This window comes from Phytophthora cinnamomi, assembly GCF_018691715.1.
Source record: "Phytophthora cinnamomi strain GKB4 chromosome Unknown Contig102, whole genome shotgun sequence".
Classification (NCBI taxonomy): Eukaryota; Oomycota; class Peronosporomycetes; order Peronosporales; family Peronosporaceae; genus Phytophthora; species Phytophthora cinnamomi.
This window is the reverse complement of record NW_027151035.1, coordinates 113,606-138,915: the sequence shown is the minus strand read 5'-3', so window position 1 is coordinate 138,915 and position 25,310 is coordinate 113,606. Positions and strand designations below refer to the sequence as shown.

General features: G+C 53.1%; 3 protein-coding genes across 3 annotated transcripts; 1 reads left to right on the top strand and 2 right to left on the bottom strand.

Annotated features, from left to right (window-relative positions):
• Nucleotides 1-2,413: 2,413 nt before the first annotated feature.
• On the top strand, nucleotides 2,414-3,379 carry IUM83_07847 (putative carbonic anhydrase; the record flags this gene model as incomplete). Its single annotated transcript, XM_067932176.1, has 3 exons — nucleotides 2,414-2,708; nucleotides 2,786-3,053; nucleotides 3,130-3,379. The coding sequence occupies 3 exons, from the start codon at nucleotides 2,414-2,416 to the stop codon at nucleotides 3,377-3,379; spliced, it is 813 nt and encodes a 270-aa protein (XP_067783177.1).
• A 1,548-nt stretch (nucleotides 3,380-4,927) lies between these two features.
• IUM83_07846 (putative carbonic anhydrase) lies at nucleotides 4,928-5,890 on the bottom strand (the record flags this gene model as incomplete). Its single annotated transcript, XM_067932175.1, has 3 exons — nucleotides 4,928-5,177; nucleotides 5,251-5,518; nucleotides 5,596-5,890. The coding sequence occupies 3 exons, from the start codon at nucleotides 5,888-5,890 to the stop codon at nucleotides 4,928-4,930; spliced, it is 813 nt and encodes a 270-aa protein (XP_067783074.1).
• A 1,325-nt stretch (nucleotides 5,891-7,215) lies between these two features.
• IUM83_07845 (putative carbonic anhydrase) lies at nucleotides 7,216-8,178 on the bottom strand (the record flags this gene model as incomplete). The annotated part of the gene is made up of 3 exons (XM_067932174.1): nucleotides 7,216-7,465; nucleotides 7,539-7,806; nucleotides 7,884-8,178. The coding sequence occupies 3 exons, from the start codon at nucleotides 8,176-8,178 to the stop codon at nucleotides 7,216-7,218; spliced, it is 813 nt and encodes a 270-aa protein (XP_067783075.1).
• Between the last annotated feature and the right edge of the window lie 17,132 nt (nucleotides 8,179-25,310).

The window sequence follows — 25,310 nt, the reverse complement described above, 5'->3', positions numbered from 1 at the left end:
TGTCCATGACGAATGGCGCCATCTTCGTGAGATCCTTCTATGGCGCATCTACACAGCCATGCGCCTCCAGAACGATATTTATTTCCACGTGTGCGTGCGATCAGCCCATACATTCCCCGTTTGAGCTGCTCATTTGACACCACTACCAACACCTCTATCGCCGATCAACCGAGTTTAATCTTAATAGTGACGGGATCAGGACAGTTTTGCGCCTGGGGTTCCCTGAACCTGTTGATGGCGCCGTTCAACTCCCAGCTAGCACCATTAGATTGAGCCTACTCTCTTGAAAATTGCGATCTCAACTGCTATATCCCTCTGTAAAGTGATATAAGTTGTACCATTTCTGTACCAATACAATATAAATTGCGGCAATTTTTATTATTGTTTAGCTTAAAATTGCAGTTTTTATTAGTGGCAGCTGGTGGATCCAATTCAATATCATACTGTATTGGCAGACCTCTGCGTGTAACGATTCACATGTGCTACGCTGCTGGCAAGACAACGCCATACTTACTTAATCTTGTCTTGTGCGTGTACTATAGACTTCCCTGAACTTAACACAACAGACATCAACGGTTGCCGCTTTGTTGGCCCTTCACGCAAGCACGGCAAGTGCGGGATGTGCACCGTAAGTGCTGTTTGCTTCAACTTGCGACTTAACGACAACATCGTACGAGTATGCAACTGGACTGGTACAATAGAACTACACAGTATTTTGCGTGTACTGTATTCAGTACTTTACCGTGCACAAGGCAGTACCCTACTTCAAGATGTACATGTAGATTGTACTAAGCCGTGCTAAAGCACGGAGAAGCTCTGGATTTTTTGATGAAGTAAGTTCTGCTACACAGCCTCTCTGTTTCTGCCAGTGCCGCGTGAAGTACTGTAGGAAATCCAGTGTGAGTCGTTCCATTATATAGAGTTCTTTCATCGTCTTAACTCGGGTCACCGCGACATCTTTTGTGGGTTAGGACGCGTTGGATGGCGCAAAGGACCGATAGTCATTCGATCAACCGTGAATCCTTTGACATTTGTCGCTTGCAGGTTGATGTTGAGGGCTTCAATTGAGAGTAGTGCTGCTGTGATAAGAAAATGGAACTAGCGGAAGGTTGTTCTTGTTACGCGAATGTCGCCCCTAAAAGCAACACACAACTGGATAATACACTATCCACACCGTTATATAACCTAACAGGTTCGTACCGATACATTATTTTTTTGTCGTCTTATAAGTGGTTCAGGCATATGTGTTTATATAGTGATTTGCACCTCCCGATAAAATCCGGAGAATTTGTTCCTACCTGTGACACTGATAGCTTTGCAGCAGTAGTCGAAAGCCACGCCACCTCCGCTGCATGAGGCGATGGGGCTTGCCGGACATATAACCTTCGTTAACTGTGCTATCGCCGCACAATTAACTTACTATGTATTTTTAATAATACTACTGTACACGTGCGATACTTCATTGCCGGCCGTTTTTTTGCTGATCGACTAAAGTTAGTATGTGCAGCGTCAGCGCATGGGAGTATGAGCGGTGTCCCGACGAATCAAAATGAACACCAACGAAGCCGTGTTCATGCATGTACATTAGCGTTCTACGTGCGGTCTGTTGCAGCTCTCCATTTTGCAATCTGCTGCAGATCTCCATTTTGCGATCTACTGCAGTTCTCCTGCGGACCTGCACACTTGTATGGGTATACAAGTAGCGTCCTCGAGTGTCAAGGCGGTCTTCTGGAGACCCGGGTGAAGCTCGCCCAATGCACTTTCACTGTGTACGCGCTGCTGCCTTCGATGCATTGCAAAACTATTACATGTATAGTGAAAACCCACATGTGCATACAGACGCTTAGGAAGAACGTAATAGGGAACGACCACATGTATTAATACATACATACAGACGCTTAGGAAGAACTTGCTGGAACAGAATCCAGTGTGGGAGATTCGACTCGACTCGACGCTCTGACTAATAATACATTATTTAATCGTGCGACGTGTTACCACATGGTAAATACTTGCAAAGGCGGGGCCGGATGATCAAAATGAATGCTCATGCCTAACCGCCACAAGCATGCGCCATATACAATAAAATGCATGGTACTGTACACTACTAGTATGTATTAATACACTGCAGCATTGCTAAAACAAAGTGGAACCAGTACGTATTATACACTGTTTGACTCGACCGATGGTGGCTGCCGATCTGCATATGGCTTCTCCGGGATCGTCCTTGCGATAGGTCATCACCGCAAGTTCCGCCCCAGCAATTCTGCACATTGCTCCCGATCCAGAACGAGTTCATTGATTGTTCGCTCATTGATAGCGATCAACTTGAGCTGAACCATCCGAACCCTCATTCATCAACTTGCTCTCGATCGCCTCGCTTTCTCCGACTCCGATCCGACTGCGTTCCGACAAAATGAAGTTCATCGCCTCCATCTCCGCTATCGTCGCTGCTTGCGCGCTGACCGTGTCTGCCGACGTGTCAACGGGTCCCGTTTGGGGCTACCGCGCCAACGACGCCAGCATGGTGCACACGTCCAAGTGGGCCGAGCACTGGAAGGCGTGCGGCGGCGTGCGCCAGTCGCCCATCGACATCAAGACGGTCGCCAAGTCGGGCAAAGGCAAAAAGAGCCCGCTCAGCTTCAGCGGCCGCTGCTCGCAGTACAACCTGACGGAGCCCCACGAGCCGCTTGAGGTGGACAACATCGGAGGTGAGTGATACGAAGAGTATTGACTTCATTGTTGTGGTCGCGCTAAATTTTGGCGGTTTTGTTGATTCATTGACTAGGCAACTGCGTTGCTTCGGTGAACAAGGCGAGCTACAAGATGGCGCAGTTCCACCTGCACACTCCGTCGGAGCACACCGTCGATGGCAAGGCTCACGACGGCGAGATTCACTTCGTGCACAAGAGTAGCGACGGCTCGGCCCTGTTGGTTGTTGGCATCTTTTTGGACATCTCTCCCAAGTCGGACGAGTGGCTGGCACCGGTTCTCGACGCCCTTGAGACAGTCAACTCGACTGCTCACTCGGAGAATGAGGCCATCACGGTGGAGCTGTAAGTTGATGGGTTGTTAAGATATGGCGTTGATTTGTGAAGAATGGCTAATTCCTGCGTGATACTTATGGTACAGGAAATCGTACTCGAACCTTATCAAGAAGGCCAGCAGGACCGGCGGCATCTACAACTACCCCGGTAGCCTCACGACCCCGGGCTGCGATGAGACTGCGGACTGGTGGGTGGTGCAGACGCCGATCCAGATCTCGTCCACCGACTTCGGTCGTCTTCACCAGGACTTGGTAGAGTACCACATCACGGACAACGGCAACAACGCTCGCCCTGTGCAACCTCTGAACGGCCGTACGGTGACGCGCTACAACTAGGGTACGAGCTGTGATGTCTTGTCGAATCTATGGAGACTCGTTTGACTTTTGAAGACCATCTTGCTGTTTCGACATCACCATGCGTGATACACTGCATTGAGAATTTAAATAAAACCGAATACGTTTGGTGTCGGTGTTGACATTGAGTGAAGTGATGTGTGGTTTGTGTTGTTATGGTACCAAGTAGTGCCTCCCTTACGTGTATAAATGTTCATATCTTGCAGCTACACTGTACTGGTAGACGATTTGGATCATACGGTATCCGTTTTAGTCGCTTGATTGTAATGTTTTTATTTCCGATGCAACAATTCACGCAATCGGGAAGTAGACACGAGTGTACTCTACATGTATTATACAGTACATATATTATTAATACGTATAGTGTAAATACACGTACAGTGTATTGCGCTAACTGGTGCAGTGGATTTGCTACAACTCCATGAAACGAGTACGCATTTTGGCTGGAGGTGTGTGCGTGCGTCTGTCCAATGGTCCAGTGTAGGGCGTACGAAACTCGCCGTATCGTGTTTGAGTTTTGTAGACTGGTGCTCTCAGGGCACTACTCCTTCGTACGAGACTATCGAGTCTAGTCTACAGAGTCCCAGTTGAGGGGCTGGCACCATCAAAATAATTTTCCGTTACAGCGTCATCACTGCATTGGTTTTTCAACACGCAATGAACAGCTTCCGAGATTGAGGGTAATGCCAAACGGTTGAATGCTCATTTCGGTGGTAGTTCATGCACTAGCAACCACCTAACTCTGCATGTCAAGTGATATCCACACTGGAAAGCTGTCAGCATCGGAATAAGGCGCAACAATAATTTCTTCGCTGTTGCACAGAGCTTTTGCTTTGTGGCTAGAATACGCAGCGATCGATCGACTGGCAACTACTAGCTGTACCTAGTAAGGAATTGTTGTTTAGCTTTGACAGTACCGTAGTGCAGTCATACGTTGCCAACCACAGAAGACCGGTGTCCGATCGCCCCCAGGTCCATTATACGCGCCGGTCTCACGTGCACCTCGGGAACATTTCAGCGAGCTTCAGCAGTCGATCTGCCGATCTATTACATGTACTGGTACTCATCGCTTCAACTTGCGACTTGGCGACAAGATGTGATACATGTACCTAAAAGGCAGCGTAGCAATCCGCCACGAGCCCAGTTTGTTCCAATGATCACTTCACGGCTGTAGTCGACCATGACTCCTACTGGTCGAATGCTTCACGTCACCTGCGCTGCATGGAGTGATGGGGCGGGCTCAGGAGCTTGGCCGATATGTTATCAGTCTTTATTGCCAGCACTCCATCCATTCTGTTTGTATCATCTGTAAGACACGACGTCGAGAGTCTCAATTTGTGATGCTGTTGCTGAGCAAACATTAAGCGCTAAGATGTGTGTGTTCAGGTCTTGCTAATTCTCAGAGACAGTCAGCCACACGCTGCATATGGAAAGTGTTCTCTCATTCTGAAATGTACTGTATCACGTGTAGCGATGTTCTTCACAGGTAAAATTCGTCCCCGCGATAGACTTGATGAGACACCAAAGTCTCTAGTTATAGCGCGTCACGGTACGGCCGTTCAGAGGCTGCACAGGGCGAGCGTTGTTGCCGTTGTCCGTGATGTGGTACTCTACCAAGTCCTGGTGAAGACGACCGAAGTCGGTGGACGAGATCTGGATCGGCGTCTGCACCACCCACCAGTCCGCAGTCTCATCGCAGCCCGGGGTCGTGAGGCTACCGGGGTAGTTGTAGATACCGCCGGTCTTGCTGGCCTTCTTGATAAGGTTCGAGTACGATTTCCTGCGCAGTTAACAGCATAGTTAGTCAGTGTTTGACCGACTTGAAGCCCCAGTATCACCCCCTATAAACTTACAGCTGTACGGTGATAGCCTCGCTCTCCGAGTGATCAGTGGAGTTGACGTTCTCCAGAATATCGAGGACAGGGCGCAGCCACTCGTCCGACTTGGGAGAGATGTCCAAAAAGATGCCAACAACCAACAGGGCCGAGCCGTCGCTACTCTTGTGCACGAAGTGGATCTCGCCGTCGTGAGCCTTGCCGTCGACGGTGTGCTCCGACGGGGCGTGCAGGTGGAACTGCGCCATCTTGTAGCTCGCCTTGTTCACCGAGGCGACACAGTTGCCTAGTCAATGAATCAACAAAACCGTCAGAATTTAGCACGACCACAACAATGAAGTCAATACTCTTCGTATCACTCACCTCCGATGACGTCCACCTCAAGCGGTTCATGGGGCTCCGTCAGGTTGTACTGCGAGCATTGACCACTAAACGTGAGCGGGCTCTTTTTGCACTTGGCCGACTTGGCGACCGTCTTGATGTCGATGGGCGACTGGCGCACGCCGCCGCACGCCTTCCAGTGCTCGGCCCACTTGGACGTGTGCACCATGCTGGCATCGTTGGCGCGGTAGCCCCAAACGGGACCCGTCGACACGTCGGCGGACACGGTCAGCGCGCAGGCAGCGACGATAGCGGAGATGGAGGCGATGAACTTCATTTTGTCGGAACGCAGCTGGATCGGAGTCGGAGGAAGTGAGGCGATGTGAGATGCTGGGTTGAGAACAAGTTGAGGAATGAAGAGCTAGGTTACGGTTGAGTGGGGCGCGGCGCAAACGAAGAGCCCATTCGGGATTGGGAACACCTTGCTGTTGGCGGAGTTGTCGCAATGCGCTTTTCTTGGTACTGCAAGAACAAATTAGTAATTTCGTTTTTTGAAGTCATTTTTTTGTCGTTAGTCTGGAACCTGTAATATTAAATACCGATACGGCAAGTGCGTATCATATTGTTGTGAAAGTGATAGCTTCGGTACAAACGGGCTCTAATACATCATGGATTCGTTAAATTGATACTCCAGGTGGATCCGTCTCATTACGCAACCTGCTGGTGTTTTCCCGTTGGCCCTGCCTTTGGCAAGCCAGCATATGGCGAGATTAACTGCCTGCGCACAAACTGGACGCGCTTCCGACATGTGCTTCCAGAGAGCTCGTTCCGATCCAGTGGCAGTGGCTGCTTGCCTGCCCACTTCGACGGGGTGCATACTTTCCTATAACCAAGCGCGGCAGACTTTTCACCCGGTTCCTCGGAACCCCACGTCACGCGTATGGTCGACGTAACGACAGGAACTGTCATCGTAAATAAGGCGAGCTGCAAGACGTACGAGATGCATTGCTTGTTGAGAATGAGCCCCTCGCAACGAGGCTCTTTGCGTCGAAAGCGAAGGAACGCATGAGGGGAACGAAACACTTGCCGTAATATACGTATAACTATGCCCATACTAAGACGAGTCGACCACCAAGAAAAGCCGACCAAATGTTCATGGTACCAAGTGCGTTACTGTAGACGGATACTGTAACATATCGGTCAAGCTCCTCGGCATGCCCCATCGCCGTATACAGCGCAGGTGACGTGAAGCATTCGACTAGTAGGAGTCACGGTCGACTACAGCCGCGAAATGATCATTGGAACAAACGGGCCTCGTGGCGGATTGCTACGCTGCCTTTTAGGTACATGTATATCTTTTCGCCAAGTCGCAAGTTGAAGCGATGGGTACCAGTACGGAACACGCAGATCGGCTGATGGCAATCGTTCAGCACACGTATACCGCGAAATATGTGTCTTATACTCGTACGCGAACGGTTTTTCTGCATTCGACGATGCTGTAAAACAACGTGTGTTCAGGTCTTGCTGATTCACAATGATAGCCAGCCACACGCTGCATATGGAAAGTGTTCTCTCATTCTGAAATGTACTGTATCACGTGTAGCGATGTTCTTCACAGGTAAAATTCGTCCCCGCGATAGACTTGATGAGACACCAAAGTCTCTAGTTATAGCGCGTCACGGTACGGCCGTTCAGAGGCTGCACAGGGCGAGCGTTGTTGCCGTTGTCCGTGATGTGGTACTCTACCAAGTCCTGGTGAAGACGACCGAAGTCGGTGGACGAGATCTGGATCGGCGTCTGCACCACCCACCAGTCCGCAGTCTCATCGCAGCCCGGGGTCGTGAGGCTACCGGGGTAGTTGTAGATACCGCCGGTCCTGCTGGCCTTCTTGATAAGGTTCGAGTACGATTTCCTGCGCAGTTAACAGCATAGTTAGTCAGTGTTTGACCGACTTGAAGCCCCAGTATCACCACCTATAAACTTACAGCTGTACGGTGATAGCCTCGCTCTCCGAGTGATCAGTGGAGTTGACGTTCTCCAGAATATCGAGGACAGGGCGCAGCCACTCGTCCGACTTGGGAGAGATGTCCAAAAAGATGCCAACAACCAACAGGGCCGAGCCGTCGCTACTCTTGTGCACGAAGTGGATCTCGCCGTCGTGAGCCTTGCCGTCGACGGTGTGCTCCGACGGGGCGTGCAGGTGGAACTGCGCCATCTTGTAGCTCGCCTTGTTCACCGAGGCGACACAGTTGCCTAGTCAATGAATCAACACAACCGTCAGAATTTAGCGCGACCACAACAATGAAGTCAATACTCTTCGTATCACTCACCTCCGATGACGTCCACCTCAAGCGGTTCATGGGGCTCCGTCAGGTTGTACTGCGAGCATTGACCACTAAACGTGAGCGGGCTCTTTTTGCACTTGGCCGACTTGGCGACCGTCTTGATGTCGATGGGCGACTGGCGCACGCCGCCGCACGCCTTCCAGTGCTCGGCCCACTTGGACGTGTGCACCATGCTGGCATCGTTGGCGCGGTAGCCCCAAACGGGACCCGTCGACACGTCGGCGGACACGGTCAGCGCGCAGGCAGCGACGATAGCGGAGATGGAGGCGATGAACTTCATTTTGTCGGAACGCAGCTGGATCGGAGTCGGAGGAAGTGAGGCGAGGCGAGGTGCTGCGTTGAGAACAAGTTGAGGAATGAAGAGTTTGAGCGAGTCTCCATCAAGGTTCTGTCGGTCGTGGTTGCGATCGAGAGCGGCGCGACGCAAACGAAGAGCCCATTCGGGATTGGGAACAACTTGCTGTTGGCGGAGTTGTGGCAATGCGCTTTTCCTGGTACTGTAAGGACAAACTATAATCTTGTTTTTGAAGTCATTTTTTTGTCGTTAGTCTGGAACCTGTAATATTAAATACCGATACGGCAAGTGCGTATCATATTGTTGTGAAAGTGATAGCTTCGGTACAAACGGGCTCTAATACATCATGGATTCGTTAAATTGATACTCCAGGTGGATCCGTCTCATTACGCAACCTGCTGGTGTTTTCCCGTTGGCCCTGCCTTTGGCAAGCCAGCATATGGCAAGATTAACTGCCTGCGCACAAACTGGACGCGCTTCCGACATGTGCTTCCAGAGAGCTCGTTCCGATCCAGTGGCAGTGGGTGCTTGCCTGCCCACTTCGACGGGGTGCATACTTTCCTATAACCAAGCGCGGCAGACTTTTCACCCGGTTCCTCGGAACCCCACGTCACGCGTATGGTCGACGTAACGACAGGAACTGTCATCGTAAATAAGGCGAGCTGCAAGACGTACGAGATGCATTGCTTGTTGAGAATGAGCCCCTCGCAACGAGGCTCTTTGCGTCGAAAGCGAAGGAACGCATGAGGGGAACGAAACACTTGCCGTAATATACGTATAACTATGCCCATACTAAGACGAGTCGACCACCAAGAAAAGCCGACCAAATGTTCATGGTACCAAGTGCGTTACTGTAGACGGATACTGTAACATATCGGTCAAGCTCCTCGGCATGCCCCATCGCCGTATACAGCGCAGGTGACGTGAAGCATTCGACTAGTAGGAGTCACGGTCGACTACAGCCGCGAAATGATCATTGGAACAAACGGGCCTCGTGGCGGATTGCTACGCTGCCTTTTAGGTACATGTATATCTTTTCGCCAAGTCGCAAGTTGAAGCGATGGGTACCAGTACGGAACACGCAGATCGGCTGATGGCAATCGTTCAGCACACGTATACCGCGAAATATGTGTCTTATACTCGTACGCGAACGGTTTTTCTGCATTCGACGATGCTTTAAAACTTTGCACTAAATCAGTATGCATGTAATAGCTGCTTGCCGGCCTACATGTGCGCACGGCGTCTTCTTCTCATAATACGAACGTTCAGTACTATTCACAACAGTGATGACTCCTTTTACGACACTACAGTGGCCCACTGGTCACCACTGTGGTTTTGTTTTGATAGTGGTCTGTAGAAGTCCTTAGCAGTTTGTTCGCTTCGCATTCTTTTCGATTAAACCACCCGAAAAAGACCAGACCTTGGTTCAGCACATGACTGTAAATTCGGTTTGAAACACATATTGCCACCCAGGAATAAGGCCTCCTGCAGGCTATAGGATAAAACACCCATTAAACCACAAATAGAAGGCCATTCACCACCGCCTCCTGCAGGTTAGACGTAGTCGCTGGGGATAGATTGTGGCCTTATCCCTCAGCACCAACGGCACGGTTCACGGCTCTCCCTTCAGGCTCTCGAGTCCACGGAGCAGGACTGAGAGCTGGCAGGAAGGCCCGTAAGCGCCAAATACTCGCGGCTACGCGGTGTTTACACGAGAACATGTAGTGGATGAAGATAGAGCTGTAGTGTGGTCTGCTAAGCCTGGAAATACATCCCAATAAGAGTGGTTTTAGCGATGGGATAGAAACCGTAATTTGCTTGCTTTTTAAAGGCGATCCAGTTAAGAAGAGGGAAAAAAGGGCCCAACATGGGGAAAATCGTCGAGCCAAGTAATTGCGGTCTTTATTTTCAGGTCGTGAAACTAGCATCATCAGATAGATCGATATTTCAAACCTATAAATATGCTGTCTTTATCCACTTGAACGCAGCTCACATCTTAGCATGAGCGCTCGAAAACAGCGCCTCCGCCTGATTGCCCTTGGTGTGAATGCGATGCATGTCTAAATTCGGAAAACGAGGAGGTAGATTGCCTCATCTCTCCACAATGTGTCCCCATCTCTCCACAATGTGTAGCTTCGTCTCCACAAGGACGGCAAGACGGCGGTGGGCTCGTTGGAAGGGTGAGAACAATTTGTCCATCGCGCAGTTCGGCAGGGAGAGCGCGCAGTAAGCACCGCCTTCGGTCCTTGCACTCGGTCTCTGTGGCTCAGGTAATGAGATTCCGCCACCAGAGTCTTCTCGTCCCCCCTCCATTTGGAATTCTGCGCCACTGAGAAATCCCCTCCAACGCATCGAGACGTGCACGTGGCCGAGCCGTCTGTACCACTATCAAATGTCTCATACCTCCAAATCCCTACAAATGCTTCAAACAGCGCTAGTATCGGCATGCTGCTTGCATGCCTTGCCGTGGCACAACCAGTGCAGCTACGAAAGCCGGGCTTGATTCATTCGTCATTAGAAATTCTAGTTATGTTCCGACTAAAATTTCATTGAAATAGGACAATTTCCGCATTTAATTTTTCTTTTAGTTTCCCCCCAAAAAGTCCCCCTCTTAACTGGATCGCCTGTTAAACCGAAAAAAATCGAGGCTATTCAAACTCAGTACCGTTAAACGTTCAAACCAAAAGAAACTCTTAGGCTACATTTGAACCATTCCAGGCCCATCGTACTAAGCGTCTCCCCAAATCTTTGTAAGCGGATATCCTGCCTAAACAGCTGGTGACTTCACCGAGAAATTATTTGCTTTTTCGTAGATTTCAAGAAACTATGCGATTTGTAAGATTTACTTGATTTCAGTATACTTACATTTCGTGTGTGCCACATGTGTGTTGGTATTGTGCGCCGCGAGTGTAGACAGGACTGATGGTATTGTGTACCGCCAGTGTAGATAGGACGGACCCAGCGAAGACTCATCCGGAGACGGGACGGACCCAGCGAAGACTCGTCCGGAGATGACTCCGCGGTGAACGAGTTGACGGTGGGCACGGCACGTGCCTAGCAATGATGTGGTTGGATAGACCGAAGACTGGCACTGAGTCCTCGGTAGGGTAAACAACATGATGAGAGGCATCAAGGAGCACAAGGGGAACAACAGGAAGAGGAGGACAGTAACGTAGATTTAGGCTTAACGATAAATCTCACTTCGGCATTTGCCCTCTTCCACTCAAGCACCAAAACCAACATTTTAACATCCACACAAGCTCAAGCCCACGACGACGGACATGACGACGTCCAGCAAGAAGGCTGAAGTCATCCTGGGAAGCGACAACTACTTCCACTGGGAGTTCGCTATGCGGATGACGCTGGCGAAGAAGGGGCTGCTGGCGCACGTGCAAGTGGTGAAGGACCCGAATGAGGTCACCGAGGCCTGGTTGCTGAACGACATGAAGGCGCTCGGACTCATCGCCCAAGGGGTGGCGGTGGAGCACCACACGAGGATTCGGTCGGCCACCTCGGCCATTCAAGCGTGGAATACTCTGGGAGAGTTCTACAACCGGACAACGATGCATAACCGCGTGGCGATGACTCGTCGCCTCCATGAGTTCAAGATGGAGGAAGGCTCGACGATGGCGAAGCATCTGGACAAGTTCGACGAGCTCATCGTGGGCCTGCAAACGCTGGGCGAGCCGCTGGACGATGGCCGACAACTCGTGATTTTGCTGAGCAGTCTGCCTGCTGAGTACGAGTTGATCTCATCGATCGTCGAGAACTCCAAGGACGTGACGCTCATCGAGGTCAAGGAGAAGTTGCTCAAGGAGTACGAGCGACAAGAGAAGAAGGAGTCTTCGGAGCGTGCGCTGAAGGCTACCTCGTTCGGAGGTAAGGGTAAGAACCAAAGGTTCAACAAGGTCGGTAAGGGGTTCGACCGGAAGAGCAATGGCGGACGAAAGCTCGGCAGGTTCAAGGGCAAGAGCTTCAATTGCGACAAATTCGGTCACATGAAGCGGGACTGCCCGGAGCAAGGTAATGGTGTCACCAGCGAAGACTCAGTCTTCGCTGTTGGTGAGGATCGGTCAGCAGGGTGGCTGATCGATAGCGGTGCGACGGCGCACATGACGCCACACCGCGACGACTTGTTCGAGTACGCGGACATGTCGGCGGACATGTTTGTGACTATCGCGGATGGAAAGAAGATTCGCGTGGCTGGGACGGGGTCAGTAGGCTTGACGGGCATCGACGGCAAGCGGATCCGAATGGTAGAGGTACTCCACATACCCGGCCTCGACCGACGACTGCTCTCGGTTGGAAAGGTGGCTGAGCGCGGCATGAGCGTGGAGTTCCAGCGCAAGTCGTGTGTCATTTGGGACAAGTCGACGGCGATCGCTTCAGGGAAGAAGATCGGCAAGGCGTACGTGCTGGAATGCCAGCGGGACACGGCGTACTACACGGAGTACTCGGGGGTCGAAAGCGGATGGGATCTTTGGCACGCTCGCATGGGACATCTCAATGACGACTCGTTGGCGAAGACTCGGCAAGCCACGATTGGGCTGCCGATGACTCAGAAAACGGTTAAGAACCTATGCGGCGGATGCATGAAGGGCAAGCGGACGGTCGCGCACTTCCCGTCGCGATCGTTAACGAAAACGACACGTCCGCTAGAGCTCGTTCATACGGACGTGATGGGCCCCATGAAGACGAAATCTAAGGGCGGGGCCAGGTACGTGCTCGCCTTCGTGGACGACTACTCGCGGCACGTCGTGGTGTACTTCGTGACTAAGAAGAGTGAGGTCGCGATCAACTTCAAGCTGTTCATGAAGCTGTACCAGAATCAGTGGGGAGAGCGCATGAAGTGCCTGCGCTCGGACAATGGCAGCGAGTTCGTCAACAAGTCGATGGACGAGATCTGCCGGCAGAACGGGATCATGCACCAGAAGACCGTCCCGTATAGCCCTCAGCAGAATGGAGTGGCAGAACGGATGAATCGTACGATCATGGAGAAGGCTCGGAGCATGCTGCATTACAAGGGTGTGACCACGTTGTGGTGGGCAGAGGCAGTCAGCACGGCAGTGTACTTAACCAACCGGTCGACCAACAGTATGAACCCAACGAAGACTCCGTACGAGTTGTCGTTCAAGGCGAAACCTCGGTTGGACCACTTACGTGTGTTTGGATCGATCGGGTATGCACACATTGACAAGGCCAAACGCACGAAGTTGGAAGCAAAGAGCTTCAAGTGCATGTTCCTGGGGTACGCCGAAGACTCGAAGGGTTACCGAGTGTACGACTTGGAGTCAAACAAGGTGAAGGTGACCAGATCGGTGAAACTCGACGAACGAGAAGTAAATGGCATCTACGACACGGCGTCCACCGAAGACTCGGTGACCATCCAAGTGACGAAGGATGGAGAGGATGCTGCATTACCGGAGCCTGCGCAGCAACCTACGACTGATAACCCATTGGAGTCAGTGGGAGACACCGCCGAAGACTCGGAGATGCGAGAGACGCAGTTGAACGAGTCATCGGTACAGGATCTGACGAACTTCCAAAGGGTGGGGAACCCAGCGATGACTGAGGAAATGGTGTTCCACCCAGAACCGGAACGAATCCGGCGCGTACGTGAATCTGCGATTCTTGGAGATGGATTAGCAGGCGCCGAAGACTCGAGGATGCACAGCAGCGAAGACTCGGACAACGACGATCACTTCTGGCCTCCATCGCCTAAGCGACCGAGGTATGACGAGGATAACCTACTTGCAGAAGCTGTGTTGGCTTACGCTGCAGATGTCGGTGAGGCGGACGACGCGCCAAGCACGTATCAACAGGCGATGCGTAGCAACGAGTCTTCGGAGTGGATCAAGGCGATGAACGCGGAGCTAAAAGCACACGCCGACAATGGGTCCTGGACGATGGTGCAGAGGTCTGCGAATGCTCGGCCGATCGGATGTCGATCGGTGTTCGCGAAGAAGCGCAACGAGCACGGCCAAGTAATCAGGTACAAGGCTCGCCTGGTGGCGAAAGGGTTCAAGCAGAACTTTGGCGTAGACTGCTTCGAGACATACTCGCCAGTGGCCAACATGAACTCAATCCGAGTTGTGTTGTCGGTGGTAGTGGCGAAGGCGTACGTGGCCGAGCAGTTGGACTCGGACACTGCGTTCCTCAACAGCGGACTCACGGAGCGAGTGTACATGGAGGTGCCCTATGGCGTCGCGAACGCGAGGAACATGATGTGCAGACTCGAGAAGGCGATCTACGGTCTGAAGCAAGCAGTGTATGCTTGGCACAAGACTATCCACCAAGTCTTCGTGAACATCGGATTTCGGAGTTGCGGTGCCGACCAGTGCGTCTACGTCAAGGGTAATGATGACAAGTACGTGTACATCTGCCTGTACGTGGACGATCATTGCGGCCAAGACGACTGCTGAGATCCAGGAGGTCAAGGTGGCGCTCAAGAATTCGTTCAAGATGAAGGAGTTGGGCGAGGCCAAGTTCATCCTTGGTATGGAGATCGACCACGACCACATGGCCAAGACGCTCATGATAAAGCAGACGCGTTACATTGACGACGTGGTGAAGAGGTTCAACCAGCAGGACGCCAAGGTGGTGGTGAACCCGTGCGAGTCGGGCCTGAAGCTGGCGAAGACTCAGTCACCGACGACTCACGCCGAACGTGAAACAATGCAGGTAAAGCCATACCGAGCACTCATTGGATGTCTGTTGTACATTACAACGTGCACTCGCCCGGATGTGGCATACATACTCACACAGTTGTCAAGATTCTTGGAGAATCCTGGGCAACAGCATTGGAAGGCTGCGGTCCGAGTGCTCCGGTACCTAAAGAGCACCCGAGACGTCGGCATCGTCTACAACGGCAACGAGAAGAAGATCGTGGTCGAGGCGTACACGGACGCGGACTGGGGCAACAATCTGGACGACCGCCGCTCGGTGTCCGGAACGATGGTGATGATCAGCGGGGCGCCGGTGGTCTTCAAGTCGAAGTACCAGCGTACGGTGGCGCTAAGCTCGACGGAGGCCGAGTACATGGCACTCGGACTGTGCACCCAGGAGGTGCTGTGGGCCCGAGCCATGCTGAAGGACCTGGGCCACAAGCAAGTGGGAGCTACGCGAGTGTGGGAGGATAACCAAGGAGCCATCGCGTTGGCAAGTAACGCAGGCTACAACGCTCGAACCAAGCATGTGGACATCAAGCACCACTTCGTCCGTGAGAACGTGGCGCGGGGAGTCATCGCGGTCGACTACGTGCCGACGAAGGATCAGCTCGCCGACATGTTAACGAAGGCTGTGGGAACCAAGCGCCTGCAGTACCTGCTCGAGGCGAGTCGAGTCATCGCCAAAGCTACTCAACACTAGCGGCGAGTGGGAGTGTTGGTATTGTGCGCCGCGAGTGTAGACAGGACTGATGGTATTGTGTACCGCCAGTGTAGATAGGACGGACCCAGCGAAGACTCATCCGGAGACGGGACGGACCCAGCGAAGACTCGTCCGGAGATGACTCCGCGGTGAACGAGTTGACGGTGGGCACGGCACGTGCCTAGCAATGATGTGGTTGGATAGACCGAAGACTGGCACTGAGTCCTCGGTAGGGTAAACAACATGATGAGAGGCATCAAGGAGCACAAGGGGAACAACAGGAAGAGGAGGACAGTAACGTAGATTTAGGCTTAACGATAAATCTCACTTCGGCATTTGCCCTCTTCCACTCAAGCACCAAAACCAACAATGTGACGGTCCCCCGGATTAATCCCGTTTGGGCTGTCCCCACTTCGTAGCCAAAGCACTACCAGGAAAATAACTTTTTTTCCATAGAACTAGACCTGGGTAGAAATCTCGTTCAAATATGTCTCTTTGCACGTCATACTGTCAATCGAAATACCCCTAAAGCACTGGTTTTACACGCCAAATAAATCACCTGCAATTTACCCTATTTATTCAAACACTTAACAGGCGATCCAGTTAAGAAGAGGGAAAAAAGGGCCCAACATGGGGAAAATCGTCGAGCCAAGTAATTGCGGTCTTTATTTTCAGGTCGTGAAACTAGCATCATCAGATAGATCGATATTTCAAACCTATAAATATGCTGTCTTTATTCACTTGAACGCTGCTCACATCTTAGCATGAGCGCTCGAAAACAGCGCCTCCGCCTGATTGCCCTTGGTGTGAATGCGATGCATGTCTAAATTCGGAAAACGAGGAGGTAGAGTGGTCTGCATTGCCCCATCTCTCCACAATGTGTCCCCATCTCTCCACAATGTGTAGCTTCGTCTCCACAAGGACGGCAAGACGGCGGTGGGCTCGTTGGAGGGTGAGAACAATTTGTCCATCGCGCAGTTCGGCAGGGAGAGCGCGTAGTAAGCACCTACGAGAACTCGGGTCTCGTCGGCACCAGAGTCGAGCTTGGGGTCTGGGCGCAGCAACTTAGAGTAGGAGGTGGTTGGCCACTTGAGCTTCAGGTTGGGAATTCAAAAGTGAGGTCAAGTTGTGTTGCATCGGGGAAAGCCCGCAGGCGAAAACCCCCTTTCGGTACTCAGTGACTACTTCGGCTCGCTCATCGAGCAAGAGAGGACCAACGATGGCCAGGATCCCTCCCAGAGATCTCCTCAGAGACTTTCTCGGATCCATCCTTCTCTCTCATAGTCACAACCACTCACAACTAGTGCTCCTTTTCATTCATTGGTATCTAACTGGGATGACACTGGCATCAACGGCCCAATCTACTGCTAACATGTAGAACTCCTGCCGTCGATGTCTCGTACTCCCACTTCATCCCATGTTCGATCCATTCCACATGCAAAACATGCATTGTGCCACCAGTCCCATCTGTCATACCTTGGTAGCATCGAACCTTCAAGCCTTAAACGTCTTGCATCTCGATGCGTTCGGCCGTCTCGACAGCATCCACCATCTCCCAAGCATCCGTCACGTCTTCTATGTTCAATCGGCTCCGCTGGCGCTCAAACTCAGCCGGACCCAGCGCCTTGGTAAACACATCTGCGCAGTTCTCAGTACTTGATACGTAAACGACATCCAACTCCTTCTGTAACGGGGTTACACACACAAGTGACAACAGTCACTTGTGCACGATAACGGTCACAAGTGACAACTGTCACTTGTGCATGACATTTGTCACTTATGGTTTAACAGATAAATATCTGTTAAAGGTTTTAGATACTTCCTCACATTGGTGTAAGACACACCAATGGATACATTGAAGTGGGCCACCACAATTAGTGGTCCACACATACCCAAAGATCCTATTGGTAGAAAGCAGCATCTTTCTACCAATCAGAGTCATGCATATTAGCGGGGCTCTGACAGCCAGCGGCTGTCAACCCTTTCATAGATGATAAACAGTTTTTAGCAGATTTTAGAGGAAGATCAATTCACAAACAATACAGTTCTCATTTTACCTTAAACTACCTACTCGGTGTTTTATTTGATTTATATTATACTTGTGGACTCAAGTATAATTAATTCAAATTATTAATAAACTCCTACGCTTCCTCATACACGTAGCGCAACGTGTAAGCTAAAGTAGTGAGCCAAAGTAGGCCCACTACACCTGGTAGCACTTTGTAGTCCGTCCAACGACCGACTACTTGACGTTCGTACGAGGTGTACGAACGCGGAGCCGAGAACCACATGAGCACGGAGGTGCCCATGGAGAGCTCCAATACGCCTGCAACTCATGTTGCACGCGCGGACTGCCCCCACCTGTCGGATCCAGAGTGGGAAGCCCTCCAACGACTGTCAACAGTCATTGGGGAGGCGGCGATAGCCGCAATGTTGCGTACGCTATCGCCGACAGAGCAACATGGTGTTGCTCTGGGATTCATCATGAAGGAGCAGCGTGACGCTGCTTCCTCAACAACGGCGTCGTCGGGGACGACACCGCGTGCTCAATCATTAAAATTGAGCGTGAGCAATTATGTAGGAAGAGAGGGCGAGCCTCTCCTCCGATGGCTTGTCGAAGTCGACACAGCCATTGCGGCTCGACGTATCGTCGACCCGTTGTCAAAGGTTGCGTTCGCCATGTCATGTCTTGGCGGACGCGCAAGGAGTTGGGCGTACGGACGCCGACTCTCAGATCCTACGTGCTTTAGCACGTACGAGATATTCAAAGAGGAGCTCAAACAAGCGTTTGAGCCCCCGCAAAATGAGTTCCGGTCGAGGGCGGAATTCCTCGACCTGCAGCAGGGTAAGCATGACGTCCATGCTTACGCGCAGCGTGCACGGTACTTGGTCTCGAACATCGTGACCAACCCGATAGACGAGGCGACTAAAGTCGTCACGTTCATGAAGGGACTGAGAGATGGGCCTGTGAAGACCTATCTCTTCCGAGAGTACCCGAGTACTCTCGAAGCTGCGATTACTCTCGCAATGCAAGAAGAGTTTAGCCTGCGGCAGGCTAAACTCCATGTAAACGTACCGAGGCCGCAACCGCGCCCGGTAGCGAGGACGGGAGGTCCGGAGCCAATGGACCTCTCGAGCGCAACAACTGCTGGTTACCAGCAGCAGGGAGGTAACGTGCGATGCTTCCGGTGCGGAAGGATCGGTCACTTTGCACGGGAGTGCACAGCTCCCATGCCCCCTGGAGGTGGCCGTCGTGGCGATGCTAGGCATCGCCGCGGACCAACAAAAAACGCGAACATCCAGTAGGCGCGGGGCGCCCTACTCGTAATGCAGTCGCGCGTGCCGACATCGGGCACGCGACACTGAGGACTGCAGCCCCCAGTGAGACCAGCTCTCACTGTAAGAAACAAGATGACAGGCCGAACCTAGTCATCTTGAAGGTTTACTCGAAGAGAGCGAGTGACTCTCTTCGAGCTTTGGTAGACTCAGGCGCGTCGAACAACTTTGTTCGACTACGAAGCCTGTCGAGACTTGACTTCGAGGAGGTAGATACACCTCGAAGTCTTCTGGAGGTACGACTGGCAACAGGTGCCATCGTGAAGACCGAGAAGCGCGTCGTGAACGTGCGCTTCTCGTACAAACAACGAGTGTTTGTCGAACACTTTATCGTCCTGGACCTGGACGATAAGTTCGACGTAGTAATGGGCATGCCGTGGCTTGCACGGCATGATCCGGTGATAGACTGGAAGAAGCGCACGCTCGTGCGCTTCGGACGCGACAGCGGAACAGAGAGCGATGGCCCTGTTACCGCAGCGCACGCACCAGCAGGTGCGCGCGGCTCACCAGTCGAGACAGCGCTTTATGCCGCTGTCCCGGAGTGCCCAAGAAGTGCGCGAGGGCGCGCACAGGGGAAACCCGCGTCGGCAATGCTGCCGACGTCGGAAGAAGAAGATGTGTTGGTTCCGGAAACCAACACCCACGTTCAAGCGTGTAAGGGACAGTCCCTGACCCGAAGAGGTCAGGTCGACAACGACGCGTCGGCTCCGGGAGCCGACGCACCCTCGGTCATGAGGGGCTCCGCCAATGAATGGCGTCGAGGTGACGAAGGCGTGTCAACTCCGGGAGTTGACGCTGCAAACAGTGCGGACGGTTGCAAACGTACCGCACTGACGCAATTTGCATGCTGTCGTGCAGCCAGGCTGCACGACGAAGCGCCATGCGATCAAGCCGGGCTTGATATCGCGCGCCCGCAGACAGGGTCTGCCGGCGAAGGGACACATTACCGTGCAGCCGGGCTGCACGAAGGAAAATGCGGTCAAGCCGGGCTTGATACCGCGCGCCCGCGGACAGAGTCCGCCGGCGAACGACTGTCCACGGCCGGGCCTGGACAAGAAGAACAACTGTGCGGAGCCCGGCTCCGCACAACAAGAAGACGGCGCAAGCGGAAAACGCTGCGCAAGTCTCGGTCCGGGACCGAGACGCAACAAGAGCAGTCTGCCGGGCAGACTGCGGCGGTGACGCCGAATGTCAAGACGCTAAGCGTCTTGACGCGCACCGATACTGGATTCCAGTATCGTGACATGGAACTCGCTAGTCCTCCGACGACGGCGTCGGAGTTGACTTCGCTTCCAGCCATGAGCTGGAAGCGCTTCACGCGCGACTTGCACGATGGACGCATCGAGCAAGTCTGCGTTCTTTCGGACAGCGAAAGAACGGCGAGCGAGAGCGAAGAGCTGAGGCAGCTCTTCATGGGAAGTACCACTGAGAGTGAAGACACTCTCAGTGCGAAGACGAAGCGAGAGCGCTTCGAGGAACAAGGTTGGGACTCGCTGAAGTCGAGTCCCTATTACGAACTGTTGAGGGAGTACAAAGACGTACTCCCGGAAGAAATTCCTGCGGAGCTTCCGCAGGATAAGGGCATTCAGCACGAGATTGATCTCGTGCCGGGCACGAAGTACTGTGTCACGCGGCAGTGGCCACTGCCGCGAGAGCAAGTCAAGGCGATCGACGACTTCTTTGAAAGTCGTCGTAAAGCAGGACAAGTGCGGGAATCAAATTCCCCGCACAGTGATCCGACGTTCTGTGTCAAAAAGCCACAGGGCGGATGGCGCATCGTTCATGCCTATAACAAGCTGAACGATGCGACGGTACCGGCACAGACGCCGATACCGCGAAAAGATGTTATCATCGATTCGATGGCCGGGAGCACCGTTTACAGTGCTCTCGACTTGCGAGATGGATTTTATCAAATCCTAATGCGTGAGAGCGATATCCCTCTCACGGCAGTGAGCACGCCAAGCGGCATGCTCTGGGAATGGCTAGTAATGCCACAGGGGCTTAAGAACGCCCCTGCGACTTTCAACAGGTGCGTGACGCCCTTGTTGCGCTCGGTGCGCGACTTCGCACCGAGCTACTTCGATGATGTATTCATCCACAGCCGGGCTGTGGACGAGAAGACCGACGTAGAGATGCACAGGGTGCATCTCCGGAAGCTACTTGAGCTTATGCGAAAGCATAAGCTCTACGCGAACCTGAAGAAGTGTATCTTCGGGGCGAGCGAGATACCCGTCCTCGGGTGTCTCGTAGGGAAGAATGGTGTTCGCCCTGACCCGGAAAAGGTCAGAGTGATCAATGAATGGCCAACGCCTTCAAGTGTCAAGGAACTGAGGCAGTTCCTTGGCTTGGCCACGTACTTGTGCAAGTACGTGGAGGACTATGCGGGCAAGATCCGCCCGCTGTCACAGCTTCTTAAGAAAGAAGCTGTGTGGAATTGGACACCCGATTGCCAAAAGGCATTCGATGCAGTCAAGCGGGGCTTGACTGAGGCGCCGATCTTGGCAGTGGCTGACCAAGATCGCCCATTTCACGTAGTGTGTGACGCATCCGATTTCGCGATCGGATGCGCGTTGATGCAGCACGATCACGAGGGCCGTGATTGTAACGGGGTTACACGTACAAGTGGCTGCAAGCCACTTGTGAATTTAACAGATAGGTTATCTGTTAAACGTTTTGGATACTTCCTCACATTGGTGTAAGACACACCGATGGATACATTGAAGTGGACCACCACAGTGAGTGGTCCACACATACCCAAAGATCCTATTGGTAGAAAGCAGCATCTTTCTACCAATCAGAGACATGCATATTAGCGGGGCTCTGACAGCCAGCCGCTGCCAACCCCTTCATAGATGATAAACAGTTTTTAGCAGATTTTAGAGGAAGATCAATTTACAAACAATACAGTTCTCATTTTACCTAATCTAAGTCACTTGGAATCCTTTTGTTACTTAACTTATATTTGTGTATTCAAATATAATTAACCTAAGTAATTACTAAGTACTTACGCTTCCTCATACACGTTGCGCAACGTGTAAGCTAAAGTAGTGAGTCAAGTTAGACCCACTACACCTGGTAGCACTTAGTAGTCCGTCCAACGACCGACTGCTTGACGTTCGTACGCGGTGTACGAACGCGGAGCCGAGAACCACATGAGCACGGAGGTGCCCATGGAGAGCTCCAACACGCCTGCAACGCATGTTGCACGCGCTGACTGCCCCACCTGTCTGACCCAGAGTGGGAGGCCCTCCAACGACTGTCAACAGTCATTGGAGAAGCGGCGATAGCTACAATGCTGCGTACGCTATCGCCGACGGAGCAACATGGTGTTGCTCTGGGATTCATCATGAAGGAGCAGCGTGACGCTGCTTCCTCAGTGACGGCGTCGTCAGGGACGACACCGCGTGCTCAACCATTAAAGTTGAGCGTAAGCAATTACGTGGGAAGAGAGGGCGAGCCTCTCCTCCGATGGCTTGTCGAACTCGACACAGCCATAGCGGCTCGACGCATCGTCGACCCGCTGTCGAAGGTCGCGTTCGCCATGTCCTGCCTTGGCGGACGCGCAAGGAGTTGGGCGTATGGACGCCGACTCTCCGATCCTACGTGCTTCAGCACGTACGAAGTGTTCAAAGAGGAGCTCAAACAAGCGTTTGAGCCCCCGCAAAACGAGTTCCGGTCGAGGGCGGAATTCCTCGACCTTCAGCAGGGTAAGCATGACGTCCATGCTTACGCGCAGCGCGCACGATATTTGGTATCAAATATCGTGACTAACTCCGATTGACGAGGCGACCAAGGTCGTCACGTTCATGAAAGGGCTTAGAGATGGGCCTGTGAAGACCTATCTCTTCCGAGAGTACCCGAGTACTCTCGAAGCTGCAATCACTCTTGCCATGCAAGAAGAGTTTAGCCTGCGGCAGGCTAAACTCCATGTAAACGTACCGAGGCCGCAACCGCGCCCGGTAGCGAGGACGGGAGGTCCGGAGCCAATGGACCTCTCGAGCGCAACAACTGCTGGTTACCAGCAGCAGGGAGGTAACGTGCGATGCTTCCGGTGCGGAAGGATCGGTCACTTTGCACGGGAGTGCACAGCTCCCATGCCCCCTGGAGGTGGCCGTCGTGGCGATGCTAGGCATCGCCGCGGACCAACAAAAAACGCGAACATCCAGTAGGCGCGGGGCGCCCTACTCGTAATGCAGTCGCGCGTGCCGACATCGGGCACGCGACACTGAGGACTGCAGCCCCCAGTGAGACCAGCTCTCACTGTAAGAAACAAGATGACAGGCCGAACCTAGTCATCTTGAAGGTTTACTCGAAGAGAGCGAGTGACTCTCTTCGAGCTTTGGTAGACTCAGGCGCGTCGAACAACTTTGTTCGACTACGAAGCCTGTCGAGACTTGACTTCGAGGAGGTAGATACACCTCGAAGTCTTCTGGAGGTACGACTGGCAACAGGTGCCATCGTGAAGACCGAGAAGCGCGTCGTGAACGTGCGCTTCTCGTACAAACAACGAGTGTTTGTCGAACACTTTATCGTCCTGGACCTGGACGATAAGTTCGACGTAGTAATGGGCATGCCGTGGCTTGCACGGCATGATCCGGTGATAGACTGGAAGAAGCGCACGCTCGTGCGCTTCGGACGCGACAGCGGAACAGAGAGCGATGGCCCTGTTACCGCAGCGCACGCACCAGCAGGTGCGCGCGGCTCACCAGTCGAGACAGCGCTTTATGCCGCTGTCCCGGAGTGCCAAGAAGTGCGCGAGGGCGCGCACAGAAACTCCGCGTCGGCAATGCTGCCGACGTCGGAAGAAGAAGATGTGTTGGTTCCGGAAACCAACACCCACGTTCAAGCGTGTAAGGGACAGTCCCTGACCCGAAGAGGTCAGGTCGACAACGACGCGTCGGCTCCGGGAGCCGACGCACCCTCGGTCATGAGGGGCTCCGCCAATGAATGGCGTCGAGGTGACGAAGGCGTGTCAACTCCGGGAGTTGACGCTGCAAACAGTGCGGACGGTTGCAAACGTACCGCACTGACGCAATTTGCATGCTGTCGTGCAGCCGGGCTGCACGACGAAGCGCCATGCGATCAAGCCGGGCTTGATATCGCGCGCCCGCAGACAGGGTCTGCCGGCGAAGGGACACATTACCGTGCAGCCGGGCTGCACGAAGGAAAATGCGGTCAAGCCGGGCTTGATACCGCGCGCCCGCGGACAGAGTCCGCCGGCGAACGACTGTCCACGGCCGGGCCTGGACAAGAAGAACAACTGTGCGGAGCCCGGCTCCGCACAACAAGAAGACGGCGCAAGCGGAAAACGCTGCGCAAGTCTCGGTCCGGGACCGAGACGCAACAAGAGCAGTCTGCCGGGCAGACTGCGGCGGTGACGCCGAATGTCAAGACGCTAAGCGTCTTGACGCGCACCGATACTGGATTCCAGTATCGTGACATGGAACTCGCTAGTCCTCCGACGACGGCGTCGGAGTTGACTTCGCTTCCAGCCATGAGCTGGAAGCGCTTCACGCGCGACTTGCACGATGGACGCATCGAGCAAGTCTGCGTTCTTTCGGACAGCGAAAGAACGGCGAGCGAGAGCGAAGAGCTGAGGCAGCTCTTCATGGGAAGTACCACTGAGAGTGAAGACACTCTCAGTGCGAAGACGAAGCGAGAGCGCTTCGAGGAACAAGGTTGGGACTCGCTGAAGTCGAGTCCCTATTACGAACTGTTGAGGGAGTACAAAGACGTACTCCCGGAAGAAATTCCTGCGGAGCTTCCGCAGGATAAGGGCATTCAGCACGAGATTGATCTCGTGCCGGGCACGAAGTACTGTGTCACGCGGCAGTGGCCACTGCCGCGAGAGCAAGTGAAAGCGATCGACGACTTCTTTGAAAGTCGTCGTAAAGCAGGACAAGTGCGGGAATCAAAGTCCCCGCACAGTGATCCGACGTTCTGTGTCAAGAAGCCACAGGGCGGATGGCGCATCGTTCATGCCTACAACAAGCTGAACGATGCGACGGTACCGGCGCAGACGCCGATACCGCGAAAAGATGTTATCATCGATTCGATGGCCGGGAGCACCGTTTACAGTGCTCTCGACTTGCGAGATGGATTTTATCAAATCCTAATGCGTGAGAGCGATATCCCTCTCACGGCAGTGAGCACGCCAAGCGGCATGCTCTGGGAATGGCTAGTAATGCCACAGGGGCTTAAGAACGCCCCTGCGACTTTCAACAGGTGCGTGACGCCCTTGTTGCGCTCGGTGCGCGACTTCGCACCGAGCTACTTCGATGATGTATTCATCCACAGCCGGGCTGTGGACGAGAAGACCGACGTAGAGATGCACAGGGTGCATCTCCGGAAGCTACTTGAGCTTATGCGAAAGCATAAGCTCTACGCGAACCTGAAGAAGTGTATCTTCGGGG